Source organism: Plectropomus leopardus, chromosome 14 (genome assembly GCF_008729295.1).
Source record: "Plectropomus leopardus isolate mb chromosome 14, YSFRI_Pleo_2.0, whole genome shotgun sequence".
NCBI lineage: Eukaryota > Metazoa > Chordata > Actinopteri > Perciformes > Serranidae > Plectropomus > Plectropomus leopardus.
The window spans coordinates 134,209-155,872 of NC_056476.1; the positions used below are offsets into that span (position 1 = coordinate 134,209).

General features: G+C 41.2%; 3 protein-coding genes across 3 annotated transcripts in view; all 3 read left to right on the forward strand.

The window, feature by feature from the left end:
* Positions 1–266: 266 nt before the first annotated feature.
* On the forward strand, positions 267–1,379 carry hikeshi (heat shock protein nuclear import factor hikeshi). The gene has a single exon (XM_042500435.1). The coding sequence runs from the start codon at positions 577–579 to the stop codon at positions 1,171–1,173; it is 597 nt and encodes a 198-aa protein (XP_042356369.1). The 5' UTR covers positions 267–576; the 3' UTR covers positions 1,174–1,379.
* A 320-nt stretch (positions 1,380–1,699) lies between these two features.
* Positions 1,700–20,017, forward strand: LOC121953536 (protochlorophyllide reductase, chloroplastic-like). The gene is made up of 11 exons (XM_042500701.1): positions 1,700–2,553; positions 3,298–3,416; positions 4,293–4,416; positions 5,191–5,517; positions 6,664–6,919; positions 8,008–8,306; positions 9,122–9,240; positions 10,635–10,758; positions 15,748–15,920; positions 17,105–17,258; positions 19,653–20,017. The coding sequence occupies exons 1-11, from the start codon at positions 2,412–2,414 to the stop codon at positions 19,910–19,912; spliced, it is 2,097 nt and encodes a 698-aa protein (XP_042356635.1). The 5' UTR covers positions 1,700–2,411; the 3' UTR covers positions 19,913–20,017.
* A 254-nt stretch (positions 20,018–20,271) lies between these two features.
* Positions 20,272–21,664, forward strand: part of mdga2a (MAM domain containing glycosylphosphatidylinositol anchor 2a) — a 35,231-nt gene continuing 33,838 nt past the window's right edge. Inside the window, exon 1 of the mRNA XM_042500702.1 lies at positions 20,272–20,293. Coding sequence (XP_042356636.1) covers positions 20,272–20,293 — 22 coding nt within the window. The remainder of the gene's footprint in view (positions 20,294–21,664) is intronic.

The window sequence follows — 21,664 nt, forward strand, 5'->3', positions numbered from 1 at the left end:
GTATGAAACTTTGTTTTTTTTTAAATTTATTTTTAAATGTGGCATTTTTTTAGCACGTTTTGGGGATTTAATTTTATTTTTTTTTAATTGTTTGGCAAATTTTTTCATCTAAAAAGTTTGTTTTTTTTTATTTAAAAGTGTTGGACTTCTTTTCATTTCTGCAATTTTGAAAAAAAAATTTCCTCATTTATTTTTTTGTATTTGTAAGAAAACATGTTTTCGCATTTCCCTTAAAAACAAGTTGCCGTGACGTAAGAAGGGTTTGCCTGTCAGTCTAAATGAAGGGCAACATGTACCCTCCAGGACGGGGAGTCGATAGTGGAGCAGCAGATCACATCAAAACAGACGGGACTAGAAGTTTCTACCGGCTGGTTTCCGCCGCCTCATGGACAACATCACCGGGACCGGGAGTCGGCCCTCCGCCTGTTACCGGATAAACACGCTCCGCGGAGGACCTTTGTGATCCGGATCTGAAGCTAGCAGGCTAAAGCTAAACACTGTTTATAACACCGAGACTAACAGCTGTCGGCTAACAGCTAACGGCTATCAGCGGGGCCGCCGGCAGCTGCGGGCGGGATGTTCGGGTGTCTGGTGGCCGGCCGACTGGTGCAGACGGACGCGGTGCAGGTCGCTCCGGATAAGTTCGTGTTCACGCTGGCGGACTACGAGAAGCTGAACCACGTGGTGGTGTTCATGCTGGGCACCGTGCCGTTCCCCGCCGGGATGGGCGGCGCCGTCTACTTCTCGTTCCCGGACCCGGCGGGCGGCGGCGGGTCGGTGTGGCAGCTGCTCGGCTTCATCACCAACGACAAGCCGAGCGCCATCTTCAAGATCTCCGGGCTGAAGGCCGGGGACGGCGGCGCGCATCCTTTCGGCATGGTGGGCGCGGCCCCGGCTTCCGTGGCGCAGGTCGGGGTGTCGGTGGAGGCTCTGGACCAGCTGGCCCAACAGATCCCGGCGTCCAGCGCCGCCGTGTCCACCGTGGACTCGTTCCTGCAGTTCACGCAGAAGATGTTGGACAGTTTGTACAACTTCGCGTCCTCCTTCGCCGTCACGCAGGCGCAGATGACCCCGAACCCGACCGAGACCTTCATCCCGTCCAGCTGCGTCCTCCGGTGGTACGAGAACTTCCAGAGGAGGATGAGCCAGAACCCCAACTTCTGGAAGAACTGATGGAACCAGAACCAGAACTTATGCAGAACCGATGGAGCCAGAACCAGAACTTTTGGAAGAACGGATGGAACCAGAACTAAAACTTCTGGAAGAACTGATGGAACCAGAACTTGTAAAAGAAGAGCTGCAGACTCAGAGACACTAAAGACAAAGACGGTCCCCTCAGTGCCTTCAGGTTCTGACAATAAAAGGTTTCATGCAGCTCAGCCGCTGAGTCTTCGCGCATGTTTACATGGTTTTATTAGGGACTGTGGTGATTTTATCAGTGGGGGGGGTCCTGGAGTCTGAAGTCTAAAAGGAATAACAAAGAAACAAAAACTCAAAAAAAGCTTAATAAATGAAAGGGAAACGCAATAAGAAAAACAAAGATTGGGGGAAAAGATTTTAGAGTTGAAAAAAAATTTTTTTTTTAATTTAATCACCAAATTTTTAAAGGAAAAAAAATAAAGAAATCACTCAAAATTTGAAGGAAAAGATTGCCAAAAAACAAAACAATCTAAAAAAGCTGAAGGACTTCAAAGAAGAAAAAAGAATTTGAGTAAAACCGAAAAAAATTACAAAAACGAAACACTATTTCCATATTTATAAAATACAAAATAAAGCCACTTAAAGCGGTGTGCCCCTCACCTAAGCCCAAGTATTAACCTAAGTCCCCTCTTAGCTCTTGAAAAAATATTTGACATGTCTCCCCCTCTTTAAACCCCTTTTCCCCTCATAAATAATGAACAGTCCCTCACTCGTCTGCAGCTGCAGAGCTCTGTGCAGCCGGCAGGTGCTGCTGCGGCTCTTCAGCCTCTGAATCAACAACATGTCAGTGGAAGTGACACATTCAACATGAATCTGCAACAAGAAGCAGCTGCCAACAGTCAGACTGCAGAAATGTGACGCTTTTTTTCCGGTTTTACTCAGCGTCTCCCCGTTCAGTCATAACTGACATTCACTGATGGAGGTGAAACCTCCTTCCTCCTGGTTTCACAATAAATTAATATCAGCCTGTAAACTGTTTTCAGATCAGATGTTTCAGAGTGAAAAAAAGTGGGAAAAAACAGACGGGAAAGAAGAACTGTCTGAGTAGGGAGAGGGTGTGGAGCTGCTGTTAATCTGTTACGCAAGACAGTCCACACACACACACACACACACACACACACACACACACACACACACACTGAGGCAGTGTTTCGAGTGTGAAAAGCTGCATATTTTCTTCACTAAGAGTCTAAAGTTTGTCTGCAGTCAGGATGTTGCTGGAGCTGCTGCTGTTTGCTGCTCTGTTAGTCTGCACTTATTTCTTCGTGCAGGCGTTCGTTCTGAAGCTGCCCAGATGTCAGCCCAGATGTCAAAGTGCCGTAAAGCTGCACGGGAAAACTGCCATCGTCACCGGTGAGTTATCAGCCTGCAGGCCGAGCGGCCTCCACCAGACGATTACACTTTTAAACGGTCTAATCGCACGAAGGAACTGCTGCAGATACGCACAAAAACTTAATGCTGCAGAGTCTGAGAGAGAAAATAAGTTTTCATCTGTGGAGACGTGGCTGGAAATGTTCAGGAATGCACAGGAAACATTTCAACAGTCACTTATTCTGAGAGTGTTCACGACTTTTTAAGAACTTTTGCAACAAAATCAGACCAATTTCTTTACTGAAATTCCTATGAGTTCATTTTTGAGTCTATGTGGACGTTTGTGCCACTTTTTAAGAAACGAGGGACTAGATCATAATGACCTTGACCTCCGACCACCAAACTGTTATCAGTTCATTCAAGCTGACGTTTGTGCCAAATTTGAAGAAATTCCCTCAAGGCGTTCTTGTGATATTGTGTTTACAAACATAAGAAGAATGCACGGTCACAGCCACTTTGCAGGATATTTCTTGTCAAGTTGCTCTTTGCCCTTTTCCCGTGTTTCTGAAAGAAATCACGCTAATTGGTTCTGGGTTCAAAGATTAACCTGTGAAAGTTATCTGAAAGCAGTGCGAGAAAAGTGACGTTGCTCCAGGTTTCTGTGTCGGTTAGATTGGATTCCAGAGGTGAGCCGTCCGTTTAAATATTGACAACAAGGGTCAAAACACCGCGTTAGCACGGCTGATTAATAAAAGAGCTTTCTGTTATTGTGTGCTTCCTGTCCAGGAGCAAACACCGGCATCGGTAAGACCACAGCGATGGACCTGGCCAGGAGGGGGGCGAGGGTGATCCTGGCCTGCAGGGACAGACGGCGAGCTGAGGCCGCCGCCCAGGAAATCATCCAGGTGCAGAAAAAAACTGTCTCTGAGTGTAGAGGTCACAGATTCAGTGGGAATATACCCCACTTCTTTAAATTTAGGTTCCATAAGTGGTGGAGGAAGTACTCAGATCCTTTACTGCAGGAAAAGTACTTGTACCACAATGTAAAAATACAAAAAAAAAAAAAAAAAAAAAAAAAAAAAAAAAAAAAAAAAAAAAAAAAAAAAAAAAAAAAAAAAAAAAAAAAATTTAAATTATTTTATATGATACTTCTATTTATTTTTTTAATTCTATTTTATTTCATATTTCAATTTATTTTTATTTTATTTTCAGATTTTATAAACTGTTCATATTTTTTGTTTGTAAAAATGTTAATTTGCAAAATAAATAAAGCTGTGGGACAAATATCATATAAAAGAACAATATTTACCTCTGAAATGTAGTGTACTAGAAGTACAAAGTAACAGAAAACCAAGACAATCAATTAATGTACAATTACCTCAAATTTGCACTGGAGTACTTAGTTACATTCCATTGATGGGTTCAATCGGGTGTACCACAGGGCTACATCCTAGGTCCTCTTCTCTTCTATATATACTGTGTGTGTGTGTGTGTGGGTGTGTGTGTGTGTATATTATTTATTTATAATACACACACACACACACACACACAGCCTCCTTCTGTATTATGACGTTCATCATGTTATTATTATTTTTATGCCGATGATACACAGTTACACGTGCCAATTCAATCAGCCTATTTTTCCTAAATCCGTGCTAGTTTCAGCATCAAAAATCAACAAAAAAGGTGAGAAACACATTGAATCTCTTCCGAAACGATGAAACGATGCGGTGATGGTGTCGGAGTATGAAACGTTTCTCACCTGTGCGTGTTGCCTGCAGGAGACGGGGAACAGCCAGGTGATCTTCATGCAGCTCGACCTGGCCAGTCTGAAGTCTGTTCGCTCCTTCGCTGACGACTTCCTGCGGTCCGAGTCCAGGCTGGATCTGCTCATCAACAACGCCGGTTAGTTCATGAAGATTAAAGGCTCACAGCAAAACAAATTTACATCAGATAACAGATTTAAAACAAAAAACAACCAAAACCAGATGTCCTAAGACAGGGCAAACACATCCTGGGATTTACGTAAACTGAAAATTTGAAATTGCAGCTGACAAGAGGATTACTTATAATTAGAGCCCAAACACCTGAGGGATCTTTACTTTTCTCTCAAATGAATCACATTTTGGGGAACTAAAGGTGCTCAAAAACAAACAAAAACATGGGAACTAGGCAATGAGCAAGTTTAAGAATAAATTAACCCGAAATTTGCAAGATTAATTTAAAAGAGTGCAATAAAATGACCAGTAAATCCCCCTTTCCCCCTTCCTTTTTAGAGATAATTCTCTAAATCTACTCATTTCTAACAGTTTGTGGAACATTTCTCACCAAGTCCCTCGTTGCCTTTTGTCGCATTTTTTAAAGTAAAATAATTAAACCAAGTAAAGTTAGATACTTGTGAATTGGAGCACAAGAAAAGTGATGTCGATCTACATTTCAAAGGTTAAATTCTTCCTAATTTCTGGCCATTTCCAGGGTTCATATTTTAATAAACTCCTCTAAGAGATTCGATCCGATCGACTTCAGATTTTGTCTGTACCATCTTAAGACCTTTGACCACAGACGTTTTTCAAAGCTTGAGTTTTCGTCGAACCGTGTGACCGTGGTGAGCCAACAAAGTGTTAAGTGTTAAGTTAAGATGCTTGTTTTTAAATGTAGGTTTATCATTTCTGTCCTCAGGTGTGATAATCGATGGAAAGACGGAGGACGGATTCGGGATGATCTTTGGCGTCAATCACCTGGGTCACTTCCTGTTGACGGCGTTGCTCCTGGAGCGGCTGAAGGCAAGCGGGCCGAGCCGTGTGGTGAACGTGGCCTCCCTAGCATATGAGAGGGGGACGGTGGATTTCAACTGTCTGACGACGCAGCGAGACCTCGCTTTGGGAAACAGCGACTCGCAGATCTTCAAGAAGTACTGCCACAGCAAACTGTGCAACGTCCTCTTCACCCACGAGCTCGCCAAGAGGCTGGACGGCACCGACGTCACCTGCTACAGCCTCCACCCAGGTCAGCAGACCAGTGTCCGCCACGGTGTCATCCACGGGGACATCCAGTTCTGTCAGAAAACAGATGATAGAAAGTTTGAAATTATTTTTAAAAATTGTCAAGATGCATTTTAAAATCTGCATAATAATAATAACAAATTGAATTTGTATGGCACTTTTCTATGGCACTTCAGCGTGCTTTACAATAAAGAAAGTAAATGCGCCAAGTGCTTCACATAAAAAGACAGAAGACATAATAAAACCAGCAAGTAAAAATTAAATACGATTAGAATAGAAAGCAAAGAATGCAACCTCACGTGGACAAAACCTAGTTGGAAAATCCTAATAAAAAAGGATAAAAACTGAATGTATAACATGAGATTGAAAATAAAATAAATGAAACCCAATGACATTATTAATAAAAATAAGGCCAAAAATAGTGTATAAAATGCATAAAAATGAAGAGGTGCAGCAGTGCGAAGTGTGAAATGTGAAGCAAAAAAGCAGTCAAGTTAGATACATTAAAGAAATTCAACCTTTAAAGTTGATTTAAGTTTCTAAATTAAAACTGTGAGATACAAAATCAAACTGTTGACTTGTTCTGTCATAAATTTGACTCATTTTTTCAGTTTTGATTCACTCTTTAAAGTCCATTAAGCAAAGGCCTGCTGTCATTGTGCTCAGTAAGTCACAATTTTGACAAAATTTCTCTCGATTTTAACTCAAGTGTTTTCACTCTGTTTTTCTGACAGTAATGGGCTTCCATATGTGTAAATCAGATATATTTAACAAAACTAAGTGTATTATCTAATAATTTGGCTGATGTAATGAAACAATTAGTCAATTCAGCAAGGGCAACTCTGGTAATCAATTAATCTGATTTCCTGAAAGATATTAAACAAATAAATAAAAAAATGTAATTGTGGCAAAATCTGAACTCAATAACTCATAATTGTAATGTAATAAGATGTTTTTCTGTATAAATCTATTAACCAGTATTACAAATTAGGTTTTTGGCTACAAAACAATACTATAATGTTGTGGTATGTGATAACTAATAACGTTAAATACATTTGAGATTTTTCTAGTTTTGTCATTTCTTCTGACACAAATAGTCTTCCGTACTTATAAATCAAATTCATTGATTTCGTTTTGTTTTTCTCTTCAGGAGGTATACGGACAGAGATTGGTCGTAACGTTGGTTTCTGGTGGGGGCTTGTCGTGAAGCTCGTCATGTTCCTGTTCTTTGTGGACGTTGAGTCCGGAGCCCAGACCACGCTCCACTGTGCCCTCGAGCCAGGCATCGAACACCTCAGCGGATACTACTTCTCCATGTGCGCACCGAAGATGGACATGGAGTCGAAGGCGAGAGACGATGCCGCAGCCAAGAAGCTGTGGGAGCTCAGCGAGAGTTTCTGCGGTCTGTCCTGAACCCGACTCCTGACCCTGTTTTCAATCTGCTGTTCACATGTTTCCACCCGAGCAGCGCTTCGACCAGACGTATGGCCGTATACGCACATTTCGATTTTTTTTATGCATATTTTGATCTGATGTGTTTTCACATACATCAAATAGCAACAGAAATGTATTGTGCATTTTATATGCATGTATTTACAATATGTGCATATTATATTTTGTTATATACATTGTGCAGAATATAACTATTAAACATAAAAAATATGCATCTGAGAAATGTGATTTTAATTTTATAAATGTGGCTACTCATGAACTAATATAGGTAAAAAGAAAATACATGAAGCATTATATTATATTAGTTCTTGAGTTGCCACATTTTTTTATAAATGTGGCTACCCATGAACTAATATAGGTAAAAAGAAAATACATGAAGCATTATATTATATAAGTTTTAGTTTTGTTTTGAAAAATATTTGAAATGGAAATTTCTCAGATGCATATTTTTTATGATATTACTATTATTATTATTATTATTAATAATAATAATAATAATAGAAATATTATAATAGTAGTAATGGTATATAAAACTTTATAGGGTTAAGAGAGCGTCTAATTTTTTAAAACAAAACTAAGTGATTTTTTTCTTTTACTTTCTATATAAATATTTTCTCAAAATCATTTCAAACAAATATCTGCTTTAGTGTTTATGTCTTGTTGAATTTACTTCTGTCTCTTTTTTAATGATGTTTTGTGTGAAGCACTTTGTTGGAGTTAATTATGACACCTTCTTTGGACTATTTTCATCTTTTTTTCTGTTTTTAGAAATGGAATCTAAATGTCTTAAAAATAAACGATTTACATTTAAATGTGTTATACTGAATTACCTTGTTGGACTTTTTTATAATAATAATAATAATAATTATTATTATTTATTATTATTATTATGATTATTATTATTTATTATCATTATTATTATTATTACTTCTACTACTTCACTGTTCTCTACATTTTAATTATAGAATTAAAATAGAGTGTTTTGGTCCACGGGGCTTTGATTTTGAAGGTCTGATCAGGAAACTGCTGCTTCAAACTGCAGCGGGACTTTCAGAGTTTCAGGTGAACATCAGAGCCAATCAGGGCCGAGCAGAACCGGTCGGACCGGAGCGAGCCGTGACTCAGAGGCAGGAGCAGCCGGTCGGACAGGTGAGGCCCCGCAGGTGAGGCCTATAAGAGGCGCCCCCCTTCAGGTGCAGGATCAGACCGTCACCATGCTTCAGCTGCTGCTGCTGGCCGCCGTGGTCCTGGGAGGATACGTGTTCCTCACACGGACCCTCTTCAGAAGGGCCAAATGTAAAGGGAACGCGGCCATGGGCGGGAAGACCGTCATCATCACAGGTGAGTCTGTCTGCACACACCTGTCTGTCCCCACCTGTCTGTCCCTACCTGTCTGTCCCTACCTGTCTGTCCCTACCTGCCTGTCCCTACCTGCCTGTCCCTACCTGCCTGTCTCTACCTGCCTGTCCCTACCTGCCTGTCCCTACCTGTCTGTCCCCACCTGTCTGTCCTTACCTGTCTGTCCCCACCTGTCTGTCCCTACCTGTCTGTCCCTACCTGTCTGTCCCCACCTGTCCTTACTTTAATATGACTCACACTGCTCTGCACACAGAATGTACTTTTCGAAATCAGGCTGTAAAAATATTACACATTAATATGATATTAACACTTGAAATGCAAGTTTTTGTCACGAGGTCACGATGATTTTAGATGAAAAAATAGATATCATTATTTTCAGTATAGTACATGTTAAGCGGACGGATGGCTGTGGGATCAATAATGTCAGTTTAAACGAGTATTAATGGAGCATTTTTTGACCTTTGATTGGATTTTGGATTTAATGACATTTAATGAAGTAATTTCATTAAATAATTTTTTTTTAAATTTTATTTTAATTTTTAACTATTTCATTTCTCCTCTCGCTCCGGGTTTATTGTTGGAATAACGACTCCTCAAATGCTAATAAAATTTATTCATTAAGATGAAAAAAAGTCAACCTGGCGCTCGAGGCAGAGTCGGAGGATCACTGGGATCTTTGGGCTTTATCCTCTGGGGAACATGATTGTTTTCATCAGATTTTGTGCCAAATCCATCGAAAAGTGGCCGACAGACTTCTGAGGTCTTTGACGCCGACACTTTGTGTTTTGTCGCTGCAGGAGGAAACACCGGCATCGGTAAAGCCACGGCGATGCACCTCGCCAAGAAGGGCGCCAGAGTGATCCTGGCCTGCCGCAACCGGTCCAAGGCCGAGGCCGCCATCGCAGATATACAACAGGTAAGAACAGAGAAGAGGAGGAGGAGGAGGAGGAGGAGAAAGCAGGAGGAGGAGGAGGAGGGTCAGCGTCTTCATCACTGAAAACAGCTGACGTTATTTGAAGCATCAGCAGTCGGCGGGTTTTCATTACAGATTTTTCCAAAACTTAAGTGATATTTTCGACATTTGGATGAAGCACAATGTGGAGCTGACTGTTTCCACTGAGTGATGTAAAGCGACTTCTCTTTTGGTGATAACGTCCCAGTAACCATGGCGATGGACGTCCAGAGCATCATTTCTATTGCAGCCGCTCTCAATAAAGCCGATCTAAACTCTGTAATTTCTTAGTCTGGTGTCAGAGTGAGGAAGATGTCGGTGTCTTCCTCCATCCTCACAGTCTGAGTCATGTTTTCACGTCACACGAGCTGTAAAAGCCAAAAAAGTGTTTCCACTGCAGTTCGGTGAAAAATGGCTCCTTTGAATTGTCTGAAATAAAACCTCATGAGGGCGTAAAAACTTTTTTGTGATTAACAAATTTTTATTTTTTAATGTGATGCATTTCCATTTGACGTATTTTGTATTCGCAATTTGAGGGTTAACGGAAACCCGCCTATTGAAAGCAGTTGAAGCGTCGTTCACGCGTGTTATTCGCTGTGAACGGCAGCTGGAGTTTCAGCCCGGCAACGCCCGCCGAGCAACAAAGAGTTAACAATGAAAGAGTCAGAGCATCAAGACGAGCTGCAGACAGATTAGGATTAAGACAGGACAGGACAGGCTGTGGACAGGACAGGCTGTGGACAGGACAGGCTGTGGACAGGACAGGCTGTGGACAGGACAGGCTGTGGACAGGACAGGCTGTGGACAGGACAGGACAGGACAGGCTGTGGACAGGGCGGTGTGATGATTTGACGGCGTGTTCTGCGTGTGGAGATTTAAAAAGCAGCTAACTCAAAGAAATCCAGTGAAAGTTTCTGTTTTTAAAGTTCCCGGCTGATATATGCTGTAATTTTTGGCAATTTTTGAAAAACCACATTTTTTAAAATCAACAAAAATATTTATAGAAGCAAATTTGTCAAAATGTTTGAAATAAGTATAAAATGGCTAAAATGTTAAAGAAAAAGAACCATGAAATTTGAAAAAAAAACTTAAAAAACCATACCATAATTTTTTAAAGAATGAAAAAACATTTAAAGAGAAAAATTGCCAAAAATGTTAAGTAGAAAAAAAACCCAACAATTTGGAAGAAAAAAATGCAAGAAAGAGAGAAAAAAAGCAGAATATTTCCAAAGAAAAAAATGACCTAATTATTTTTAAAAAAAAAATCACTCCCAAAAATAACGGGAAGGTTCAGCGTTTACATTCGGAAGAATCAAAGTCAATATCGTCTCACCTGCCGATGATGTCGCCCCCCGCAGGAAACAGGAAGTACTGACGTGCTCTACATGCAGCTGGACCTGGCCAGTCTGAAGTCCGTCCGCTGCTTCACCGAAACGTTCCTGAAGGCCGAGTCCAGACTGGACCTGCTCATCAACAACGCTGGTACACACACACACACACAGACACACACACACACACACAGACACACACAGACACACACACACACACAGACACACACACACACACACACACACACACACACAGACACAGACACACACACACACAGACACACACACACACAGACACACACACACAGACACAGACACACACACACACACACACACACACACACAGACACACACAGACACACACACACACACACAGACACACACAGACACACACACACACACACACAGACACACACACACACACACACACACACACACACACAGACACAGACACACACACACAGACACACACACACACAGACACACACACACACAGACACAGACACACACACACACAGACACACACACACACACACACACACAGACACAGACACACACACACACACACACACACACACACACAAACACACACACACACACACAGACACACACGCGCAGACACAGACACACACACACACAGACACACACACACACACACACACACACACACACACACGTGACCTCTGACATTTTCCAAAAGTGAGAAAGAGATCGAAACTGAAAACCTTCAAACGCTCGTGAACACTCAGATTTTGGCGTAAAGTTCAGACAACAACACAAAGTAAAACGATCCGAGTAATTTATTTAAATGGAAGTAAAATATTCATCCGCAGTAAAAATATACGTTTAACCCTTTAGGGCCCGCTTCAATATCACACACTCGTATCGCTCTGCACACAAAATGTGCTTTTCAAAATCACAACACGCCTCCTGCACGTTTGTGCACGCCACAAACAAACTCCAGGAACACGCCTGCAGAAAAATTCCCGTTAACCCGAAAGACTCGATCGCAGCGGCGTAACTAATGAAATAATAAAATAAAAGAAGAAAAGACTCTCTGTCGCCGCAGATTCACACGAGTCAGAGCTGGAAACTAAAGTCCCTCTGAGCTCCAACCGCAGGCCTCACACCGCCTCAGCGACATGGAACTCAGCCCTTTTTACCACACTGTACTGTGTGTACTGCACTGTACTGTGTGTACTGCACTGTACTGTGTGTACTGCACTGTACTGTGTGTACTGCACTGTACTGTGTGTACTGCACTGTGTGTACTGCCCTATGTGTACTGCACTATGTGTACTGCACTGTCTGTACTGTACTGTGTGTACTGCACTATGTGTACTGCACTGTGTGTACTGCCCTGTGTGTACTGCGCTGTGTGTACTGCACTATGTGTACTGCACTGTGTGTACTGCACTATGTGTACTGCACTATGTGTACTGCACTGTCTGTACTGCACTATGTGTACTGCACTGTCTGTACTGTACTATGTGTACTGCACTGTCTGTACTGTACTGTGTGTACTTCACTATGTGTACTGTACTATGTGTACTGCACTGTCTGTACTGTACTGTGTGTACTGCACTATGTGTACTGCACTGTCTGTACTGTACTGTGTGTACTGCACTATGTGTACTGCACTGTCTGTACTGTACTGTGTGTACTGCACTATGTGTACTGCACTGTCTGTACTGCACTATGTGTACTGCACTGTCTGTACTGCACTGTCTGTACTGTACTGTGTGTACTGCACTATGTGTACTGCACTGTCTGTACTGTACTGTGTGTACTGCACTATGTGTACTGCACTGTCTGTACTGTACTGTGTGTACTGCACTATGTGTACTGCACTGTCTGTACTGCACTATGTGTACTGCACTGTCTGTACTGCACTGTCTGTACTGTACTGTGTGTACTGCACTGTACTGTGTGTACTGCACTGTGTGTACTGCCCTATGTGTACTGCACTATGTGTACTGCACTGTCTGTACTGTACTGTGTGTACTGCACTATGTGTACTGCACTGTGTGTACTGCCCTGTGTGTACTGCGCTGTGTGTACTGCACTATGTGTACTGCACTGTGTGTACTGCACTATGTGTACTGCACTATGTGTACTGCACTGTCTGTACTGCACTATGTGTACTGCACTGTCTGTACTGTACTATGTGTACTGCACTGTCTGTACTGTACTGTGTGTACTGCACTATGTGTACTGCACTGTCTGTACTGTACTGTGTGTACTGCACTATGTGTACTGCACTATGTGTGTACTGCACTGTCTGTACTGTACTGTGTGTACTGCACTATGTGTACAGCACTGTCTGTACTGTACTGTGTGTACTGCACTATGTGTACTGCACTGTGTCTGTACTGTACTGTGTGTACTGCACTATGTGTACTGCACTGTCTGTACTGCACTATGTGTAGTGCACTGTCTGTACTGTACTGTACTGTACTGTGTGTACTGCACTATGTGTACTGCACTACTGTACTGTGTGTACTGTACTGTACTGTGTGTACTGCACTGTGTGTACTGCACTGTCTGTACTGTACTGTGTGTACTGCACTATGTGTACTGCACTGTCTGTACTGTACTGTGTGTACTGCACTATGTGTACTGCACTGTCTGTACTGTACTGTGTGTACTGCACTGTGTGTACTGTACTGTGTGTACTGCACTATGTGTACTGTACTGCACTGTCTGTACTGTACTGTGTGTAACTGCACTATGTGTACTGCACTGTCTGTACTGTACTGTGTGTACTGCACTATGTGTACTGCACTGTCTGTACTGTGTACTGTGTGTACTGCACTATGTGTACTGCACTGTCTGTGCTGTACTGCACTGTGTGTACTGCACTGTGTGTACTGTCACTATGTGTACTGCACTGTCTGTACTGTACTGTGTGTACTGCACTATGTGTGTGTACTGCACTGTCTGTACTGTACTGTACTGTGTGTACTGCACTATGTGTACTGCAAATGTCTGTACTGCACTGTCTGTACTGTACTGTGTGTACTGCACTGTCTGTACTGTACTGTAGTGTGTGTACTGCACTGTCTGTACTGTACTGTGTGTACTGCACTGTCTGTACTGTACTGTAGTGTGTGTACTGCACTGTCTGTACTGTACTGTGTGTACTGCACTGTCTGTACTGTACTGTAGTGTGTGTACTGCACTGTCTGTACTGTACTGTGTGTACTGCACTGTCTGTACTGTACTGTGTGTACTGCACTGTCCGTACTGTACTGTGTGTACTGCACTGTGTGTACTGTACCGTGTGTACTGCACTGTCTGTACTGTACTGTGTGTACTGCACTATGTGTACTGCACTATGTGTACTGCAATGTCTGTACTGCACTGTCTGTACTGTACTGTGTGTACTGCACTGTCTGTACTGTACTGTGTGTACTGCACTGTCTGTACTGTACTGTAGTGTGTGTACTGCACTGTCTGTACTGTACTGTGTGTACTGCACTGTCTGTACTGTACTGTAGTGTGTGTACTGCACTGTCTGTACTGTACTGTGTGTACTGCACTGTCTGTACTGTACTGTGTGTACTGCACTGTCCATACTGTACTGTGTGTACTGCACTGTGTGTACTGTACCGTGTGTACTGCACTGTCTGTACTGTACTGTGTGTACTGCACTATGTGTACTGCACTATGTGTACTGCAATGTCTGTACTGCACTGTCCTGTACTGTAGTGTGTGTACTGCACTGTCTGTACTGTACTGTGTGTACTGCACTGTCTGTACTGTACTGTAGTGTGTGTACTGCACTGTCTGTACTGTACTGTGTGTACTGCACTGTCTGTACTGTACTGTAGTGTGTGTACTGCACTGTCTGTACTGTACTGTGTGTACTGCACTGTCTGTACTGTACTGTGTGTACTGCACTGTCCGTACTGTACTGTCTGTACTGTACTGTGTGTCACTCAGGTGTGTGTCAGCAGGTACACTAACAGTGAAGTATCAGCTGACACTGAGGACGTCATTCACTCAGTAACAACCAAACGTTGACTGTCGTCTGTGTGACGTCAGAGCAGAAATGTACACAAGCTGCGGATTCACTTGAGAACAACAACATCAACAACACACAACAACCACACACAACAACAACATCAACAACACACAACAACCACACACAACAACAACAACAACAACAACAACAACATCAACAACACACAACAACCACACACAACAACAACATCAACAACACACAACAACCACACACAACAACCACACACAACAACAACATCAACAACACACACACAACACACACAACAACAACACAACAACAACAACAACATCAACAACACACAACAACCACAACAACAACAACACAACACAAACAACAACCACACACAAACAACAACAACAACAACAACAACAACAACAACACATCAACAACACACAACAACCACAACACAACAACATCAACAACACACAACAACCCAACACAACAACAACAACATCAACAACACAAACAACACACACAACAACCACACAAAACAACAACATCAACAACACACAAAAACCACACACAACAACAACAACAACAACAACAACAACATCAACAACACACAACAACCACACACAACAACAACATCAACAACACACAACAACCACACACAACAACCACACACAACAACAACATCAACAAACACACAAACAACCACACACAACAACAACAACATCAACAACACACAACAACCACACAACAACAACAACATCAACAACACACAACAACCACACACACCAACAACAACACAACCACACACAACAACAACATCAACAACACACAACAACAACAACACCAACGACAACCATTATTATTATTATTGTTCTGCTTATATTTTCTACTTGAATACTTAAATCAAACTTTCAAAAGTATTAAAAATGTTACGACATTAGTTGAAGGATTTTAGGAACTGGTTGTTTTCGGGAGGGACTTTGCACTTTAAAATGTCCAAATAATTGGCAACATCTTTTTTTTGGAATAATAACACAAAACTTTAATTTGGTTATCGTAATATTGGTCTTACATTTCATTCCAAGTGGCTTAAAAAGAGTCACATATCTAAAATCTAACTTACATTCGGCTGAATCTTCAAACGTGACCCCGTCTGTCCTGCAGGTCTGGTGGCGGACGGACGGACAGAAGACGGTTTTGGCATCGAGTTCGGGGTGAACCACCTGGGTCACTTCCTGCTGACGCACCTGCTGCTGGAGCGTCTGAAGGAGGACGGAGGGGGACGGGTGGTCACGCTGTCCTCCATGGCTTATCGCTGGGGACACATCGACCTGGAGGTGAGAGGACACACACACACACACACACACACACACACACACACACGGTTTATGTTTATGGCAAAAAAAATCACACTTTAACCCTTTGAGACCCAGAGAAACATCACTTTCCTGCTTTCTTTCACAAGAATTTAGACCTTTGAAACTTGAGCACATCGATTTGATTTCTTTTATAAACGGCAGAAAAAAGGCAGCGAGCAGTTTGAACAAATGAAGAGAAGAAAAGACATTAGTAGATTCAGAAAATAATTTTTACAGAATCTCATAAAAAATGTGAAAAAATCTGGAAAAGCTAAGCTGATAATTATCAGAATTACATTAAATATGTTACAGGATTGTTAAACATTTTGGCACGTTTTTCAAGTCTTTTACTTATTTGTTTGTTTGGTTGTGGGTTTAAAAATATATATATTTTCAGGTAATTTGCCTGTACTTTTTACTCATTTCCTGATCTTTTTGGAGTTATTTCTTCTTTTCTTGCTTATTGTCTTCTTCCATCTTTTTGAAAGAAATGAAGACCGTTATCTCAGCTTTATTTGACGTGTTTCCATTCGGCGTATTTTATAATCCCAGTTTCAGTTTGCGCAGTCTGAAGGTTAAAGGAAACCTGCTAAAGTCAGATTGCATCATGTTTCAGGCACAGGAGACATTTCGCTGCAGAGCGAATACTTTTACTGCTGAAACCTTTTTCCTCCATCAGTCGCTCCTTTACTTCCGTTTCCACGGTAACAAAACAACATGGTGCAGTGACTTTATCAGCTGATGAAGTACTTAAATCTGAGGGGACGGTTTGTCTCCTGCTGCTGACTCTGAGTCAAACGCGTCGATATTCAGCATCAGAAGTTCCGGTTCTGCAGCTTCAGGTGTGAACTCGTGTCGTGATAACACAAAGACATTCCTGCACACCTGCGTGCTGGAGGCCGCACAGGTGACTTCTGAGTTAGTTTAGTTACGTTTGGCTTCTAATTGAACTTTATTTATTTATTGACTATTTATATATTTTAGTCTGGTTTACAGTTTTACTACTTTCTTTATCATTTTATTGTTTTTTTTTTTTTTAATATTTATTCACTTGACTTTCTGTTTTTATCCTTAATTAACCTCTTTTTTACAGTTTGTATATTTTACCCAATTACTCATCTTCTTCTTTATTTTATTGCAATCATTGCGTGTGTTGCGTTCAGGCGCTGGCGGTGAACAAACACCTTGGCACCGGCAGGTACAGCTGGCAGTTCTTCCAGGCGTACTGCAACAGCAAACTGTGTAACGTGCTCTTCACCCACGAGCTCGCCAAGAGGCTGAAAGGAACCAACGTCACCTGCTACAGCGTCCACCCAGGTAACCAAACACACCCCAAAAAGACACCTGCGGGTACGACCGACGAGACAAAATCATTTCTCAGGGAACGTGATCAGTGCCGGGTTTACGTCTCCGGTCCTTGTTAAAGTCAGAAAATACGCAGACGCATTAATACTGCGACATGTCATCAAATGACAGCTAGATGTGCCTGTTTCTTGTATTTTTAAATTATTTGTACCACCAAACCTCAGACCAAATTTCCCCTTGAAGGACAATAAATCTTCTGAACTGAACTAAAAAAATCATATACACATATGCACGATTCGTAACAAATGACCCCCCAAATTTGTAAGTAAAATAACAGAAGTTAGTAAAAAAAAAACAAAAAAACCCAACATGGTCGGGCGTCGTCACGTCACATATGCACCGTAGAGTTATGCAGGTTAGGTTAAGGAATCATCAATCAAGTAAAGTTGTGTTTAAGGGTGTTGGGTTTTGTGTTTAGGCCAAGAAACTTGGCTGGTTGTTGTCGCTTTATGTACTTAACGTACATTTACATGCTGAGCATTAAGTTATGTAGGTTACCTTCAGTAAAAGAAACGTTAGTGGGCGTCATCACGTTAAGTACTTATCTTTAAGTACTTAATGTAAAGTTAGATAGATTAGGTTTAAGCAAGTAAAGTTATACAAAATGAAAAATGGTTGGGCATCATCACGTAATATACATAACATACATACTGTACATATTGTTACGTCAATGTTACGTAGATTGGGTTTAATGAAAGAAACATGGTTGGCGTAGTCACTTTATGTACTTAATGTAAAGTTACGTAGATTAGGTTTAGGAAAAGAAACACGGTTGGTCATCATCACGTCATGTTCTTAACGTGGAAGTTAGGTAGTTAAGGTTTCAGAAACATGGTTAGTTTTTATCACCGTATGCACTTAACGTACAGCTCGGTGGGTTAGGTGTAAACAAAGAAACACTGCTGGGTGCAGTCACGTTACGTACTTAACTTTAAGTACATCACTTAAAGTTACATAGATTGGGTTTAGTAAAAAAAAAAAAAAAAGGTTGGGGCGTAGTCACCACACGTAATTTAATATAGAGTTACGTACGTAATGTAAAGTTACATAAAGTTACATGGGTTACGTTTGGGAAAAGAAACATAACTTACGTACGTAAAGTTGTGTGAGGTGTGTGTGAGGTGTGTGTGAGGTGTGTGTGAGGTGTGTGTGAGGAAACTAGGCTGGTTACTTTTGAAAACAGACATGTAGACACACGTGAGTTTAAACGTAGTATTTCGAGACACGTGTGTGAAAGCACACAAAGCAAAACAAAGCCGAGTGATGAACACTGCAGGTCTCTGACGTGAGTACTGCGTTCTCCGACAGAAACGCAGTAAACATGTCAGAGTCACTGATGAATGTTTCCACGCTCAGCCGCTGACGACTGCACCAGAAACCAGAAACTCCTGTATGACATAAACGTGACAGCAACTGTTTCAGAGGTTTACACTGAAGTATTTCTACACTGAAGTATTTTTACAGTGAAGTACAAGCTCAGCTCACGTCGGACTTTTTAATCTTCTTCTAACTTTTTAACTAACTGCATTAAATTAAATATACAATCTTCACAGAAGAAAATCTGCACATCTCACAGTTTGGCTGCAGTCAAACATTTCTCTCTGCAGGTTCATTTGTATTTTATGACCTCAGTATTTCTAAAGGAGCAGTGGGCGTGGTCACAGGTGAGACAGAGCACACCTGTGATGTCAGGTGTGGTAACATGTGTCAGACTTAACTCTTTTGAACCCACAGCTGTTTTTCAATCACACAGGGCAAAGAAAAAAAGATGCTCAACTTACATACTGAGGACCAAATGTGGCCCCTGATAGGGCCCCTGGTGGCCCCCAAACATTTTCTAACTGGCAGTAAAAATAAAGTGATTGACTCTGTGAATAGTTTTTGTCCTTTTAGTCTCCATAAGGTGTCAGAGACATAAAACAGCATCAACATAGAGTCAGAAGAGGATCCCCCACAGAGGACACAGAGGACACAGCTGAGACACTGATGTCCTCAAATCACAAAAATGTCCTTAAATCCAAGACATGTCATAAAATCCTGGAAACATCCCAAAATCCTAAAAAAACCTCTTAAAATCTGAGAAATGTCCCAAAATCCAAGAAACATCCTAAAATCCGAGAAACGTCCTAAAATCTGAAAAACATCCTAAAATCAAAGTGTCCTAAATCCTTGAAACGTGTACGGGGCTGCTGCGACTGGCCCCTGGGTTCTTGTCATTTTGCATAAGTGGCCCCCAGAACAAAGCAGGTTGAGTGTTGCTGGTTTTCGAGATGATTTTTAGACTGTGACGTCGTGATAGCGGGTCTGTTCGTATCCGTATTAAACCGTCTGCGTCCCCGTCTGCAGGTGTGGTCCGGACCGAGCTGTCCCGTCACGTCAGCCTGTGGCAGAAGGTCTTCATCGAGCCCGTGGCGCGGCTGCTGTTCCTGGACCCGGAGGCCGGCGCTCAGACCACGCTGCACTGCGCCCTGCAGGAGGGAATCGAACCCCTGAGCGGACGGTACTTCTCCTGCTGCGGAGTGCAGGAAGTGTGCGCCCACGCCCGGGACGACACCGTTGCCCTGAAACTGTGGGAGGTCAGCGAGGAGCTCTGTGGACTCGCTTAAGGTGGAAGGACCACGATGGTGTTTTTCTCCACCTTAACCCTTTGAAACCTGAGCAACATGAGGTAATGAGTACATTTGGGAAAAAAAGACCCAAAACAGAGCAAAAACAAAACAAAACAAAAAAAGAACAAGAAATAGCAAACAAGGAGTTCAAAAGTTCAAAATAACAAACAAGTATTCTATACTGTATATAAATCAGACAATTAGGTAGTATTTTGGACACTTTTCCCTTAATGTTTAAACACATAATTTTCTTTAACACTTTCCTTCTCTAACACTCATTTCTTTTTTTTTATTCCTGTTTTTTTCCAAAAGAAAAAAAACATTTGCTCGGGGTTACGAGGTTTAAATATGAGTGAATGTGTCTGAACGCAGCACTATGTAGGTTTTAAAGGGTTAAATGGTTCCTAAAAAGTCATGGAACTAAAAAGTCATTGAACGTTTTTTTAAAAATCATGGAAATGTGTTGTTTGTGATAAATGAAGTGACATTAATGTAACATAACGTGAATTTATGTTCTCTATCAAACGATGTAACGTAGCTCTAAAACGTGTCGCCGTGTGACAGTGTTTGATTTTTATTTTGGGTTATTTTGTTCATCATGAAAGTTTCTTTTATTCCCTTCGTCTCTCCGTTCATGTCGCCCACGAGGCAGCGAGAATCATTTTTAAAGCACTTTTTGCTTTCGGAGAGAAGGAAACTTTAAACTCTTTATTTCTTTTAACACCTAATTTATCAAGAAAACGTCTCCCAAACCTGCAATGAGGTTTTATCGTCTTTAGTTTTTGGTGATTTTTATAGAAAACATGATATGTATTGGTAATTTTCTTTTTTTCCCTTACATTTTATTTCTAAAGAAAACCACAGGTTTCAAAGGCATGTTTTGTTCAAAGAAAAAGGGATTTTTTTTTTCAGTCTTTTAAAATGTTTTGAAAAACGAATTTTTCCTGTAAAATTCTTTGTTCTTTTTTTTGTTGTTGCAAATTTTTGGATAATTTTTAAAGAAAACCCGTCTTCGAAACCCACAGGCCTGCCAAAATAAAAATCAACAAAATTACACCATTTTTTAAAATCATAGCCAGAAACTGTAAGTGAAAACCAGAACGCATTATCAGACGTAAATATCTAACGTTAGGCTGTAAACAAACTACGCCGCGGTCACACGACCGAGCGTCTCGTGTCGTGTTCGGCCTGATGGTGTTCTGTAGTCTCGTTTAGTTGCACGTCAGCCGCCTTTTTAAAGACAAATTAAAGCTTGAGGTCAGCAAGAGGTCAGAGCGGGGAAATTTACTGACATCCAACCAAAAACTGAATGTACTTACTTCACATCACTGTGAAGTAAGTACATTCAGTTTTTGGTGTGTAAACTTGTTGTTTAACTGTCTCAATAAAGTTGGTTTAAAAAAAAATCCAAACTGAAGAAATGTGTAATGTGTGAAGAAGACGTGTTTAGTCTGCTGGATCCAAACATCTTGATTTTTTGGGATGTAAGTAAACTTATATATATACATATTTAGAAGATCAAATCCCTGCATTTTAATTCTTCCTGTCAATAAAAAACTAATAAATGTGGCAGGATAAGGGTTAAATTATATTCACAGAAACTCCAGTCTGTGATCAGAAATTAAAACAAGAAAAAATAAGAATTTTAAGTAGTAATAATTTTTAAAAATGTAAAAAAAAACACATGATGCAGACAGAGAATGATATAAAAGGTTCCTAAAAATATTAGAAAATGTCATGAATATTCTA

Coding starts and splice junctions, on each gene's coding strand:
- hikeshi (XM_042500435.1), top strand. CDS start 577: ATGTTCGGGTGTCTGGTGGCCGGCCGACTGGTGCAGACGGACGCGGTG.
- LOC121953536 (XM_042500701.1), top strand. CDS start 2,412: ATGTTGCTGGAGCTGCTGCTGTTTGCTGCTCTGTTAGTCTGCACTTAT. Junction 8,307..9,121: donor GAAGACCGTCATCATCACAG/GTGAGTCTGTCT, acceptor TTGTCGCTGCAG/GAGGAAACACCGGCATCGGT. Junction 10,759..15,747: donor CCTGCTCATCAACAACGCTG/GTACACACACAC, acceptor TCTGTCCTGCAG/GTCTGGTGGCGGACGGACGG.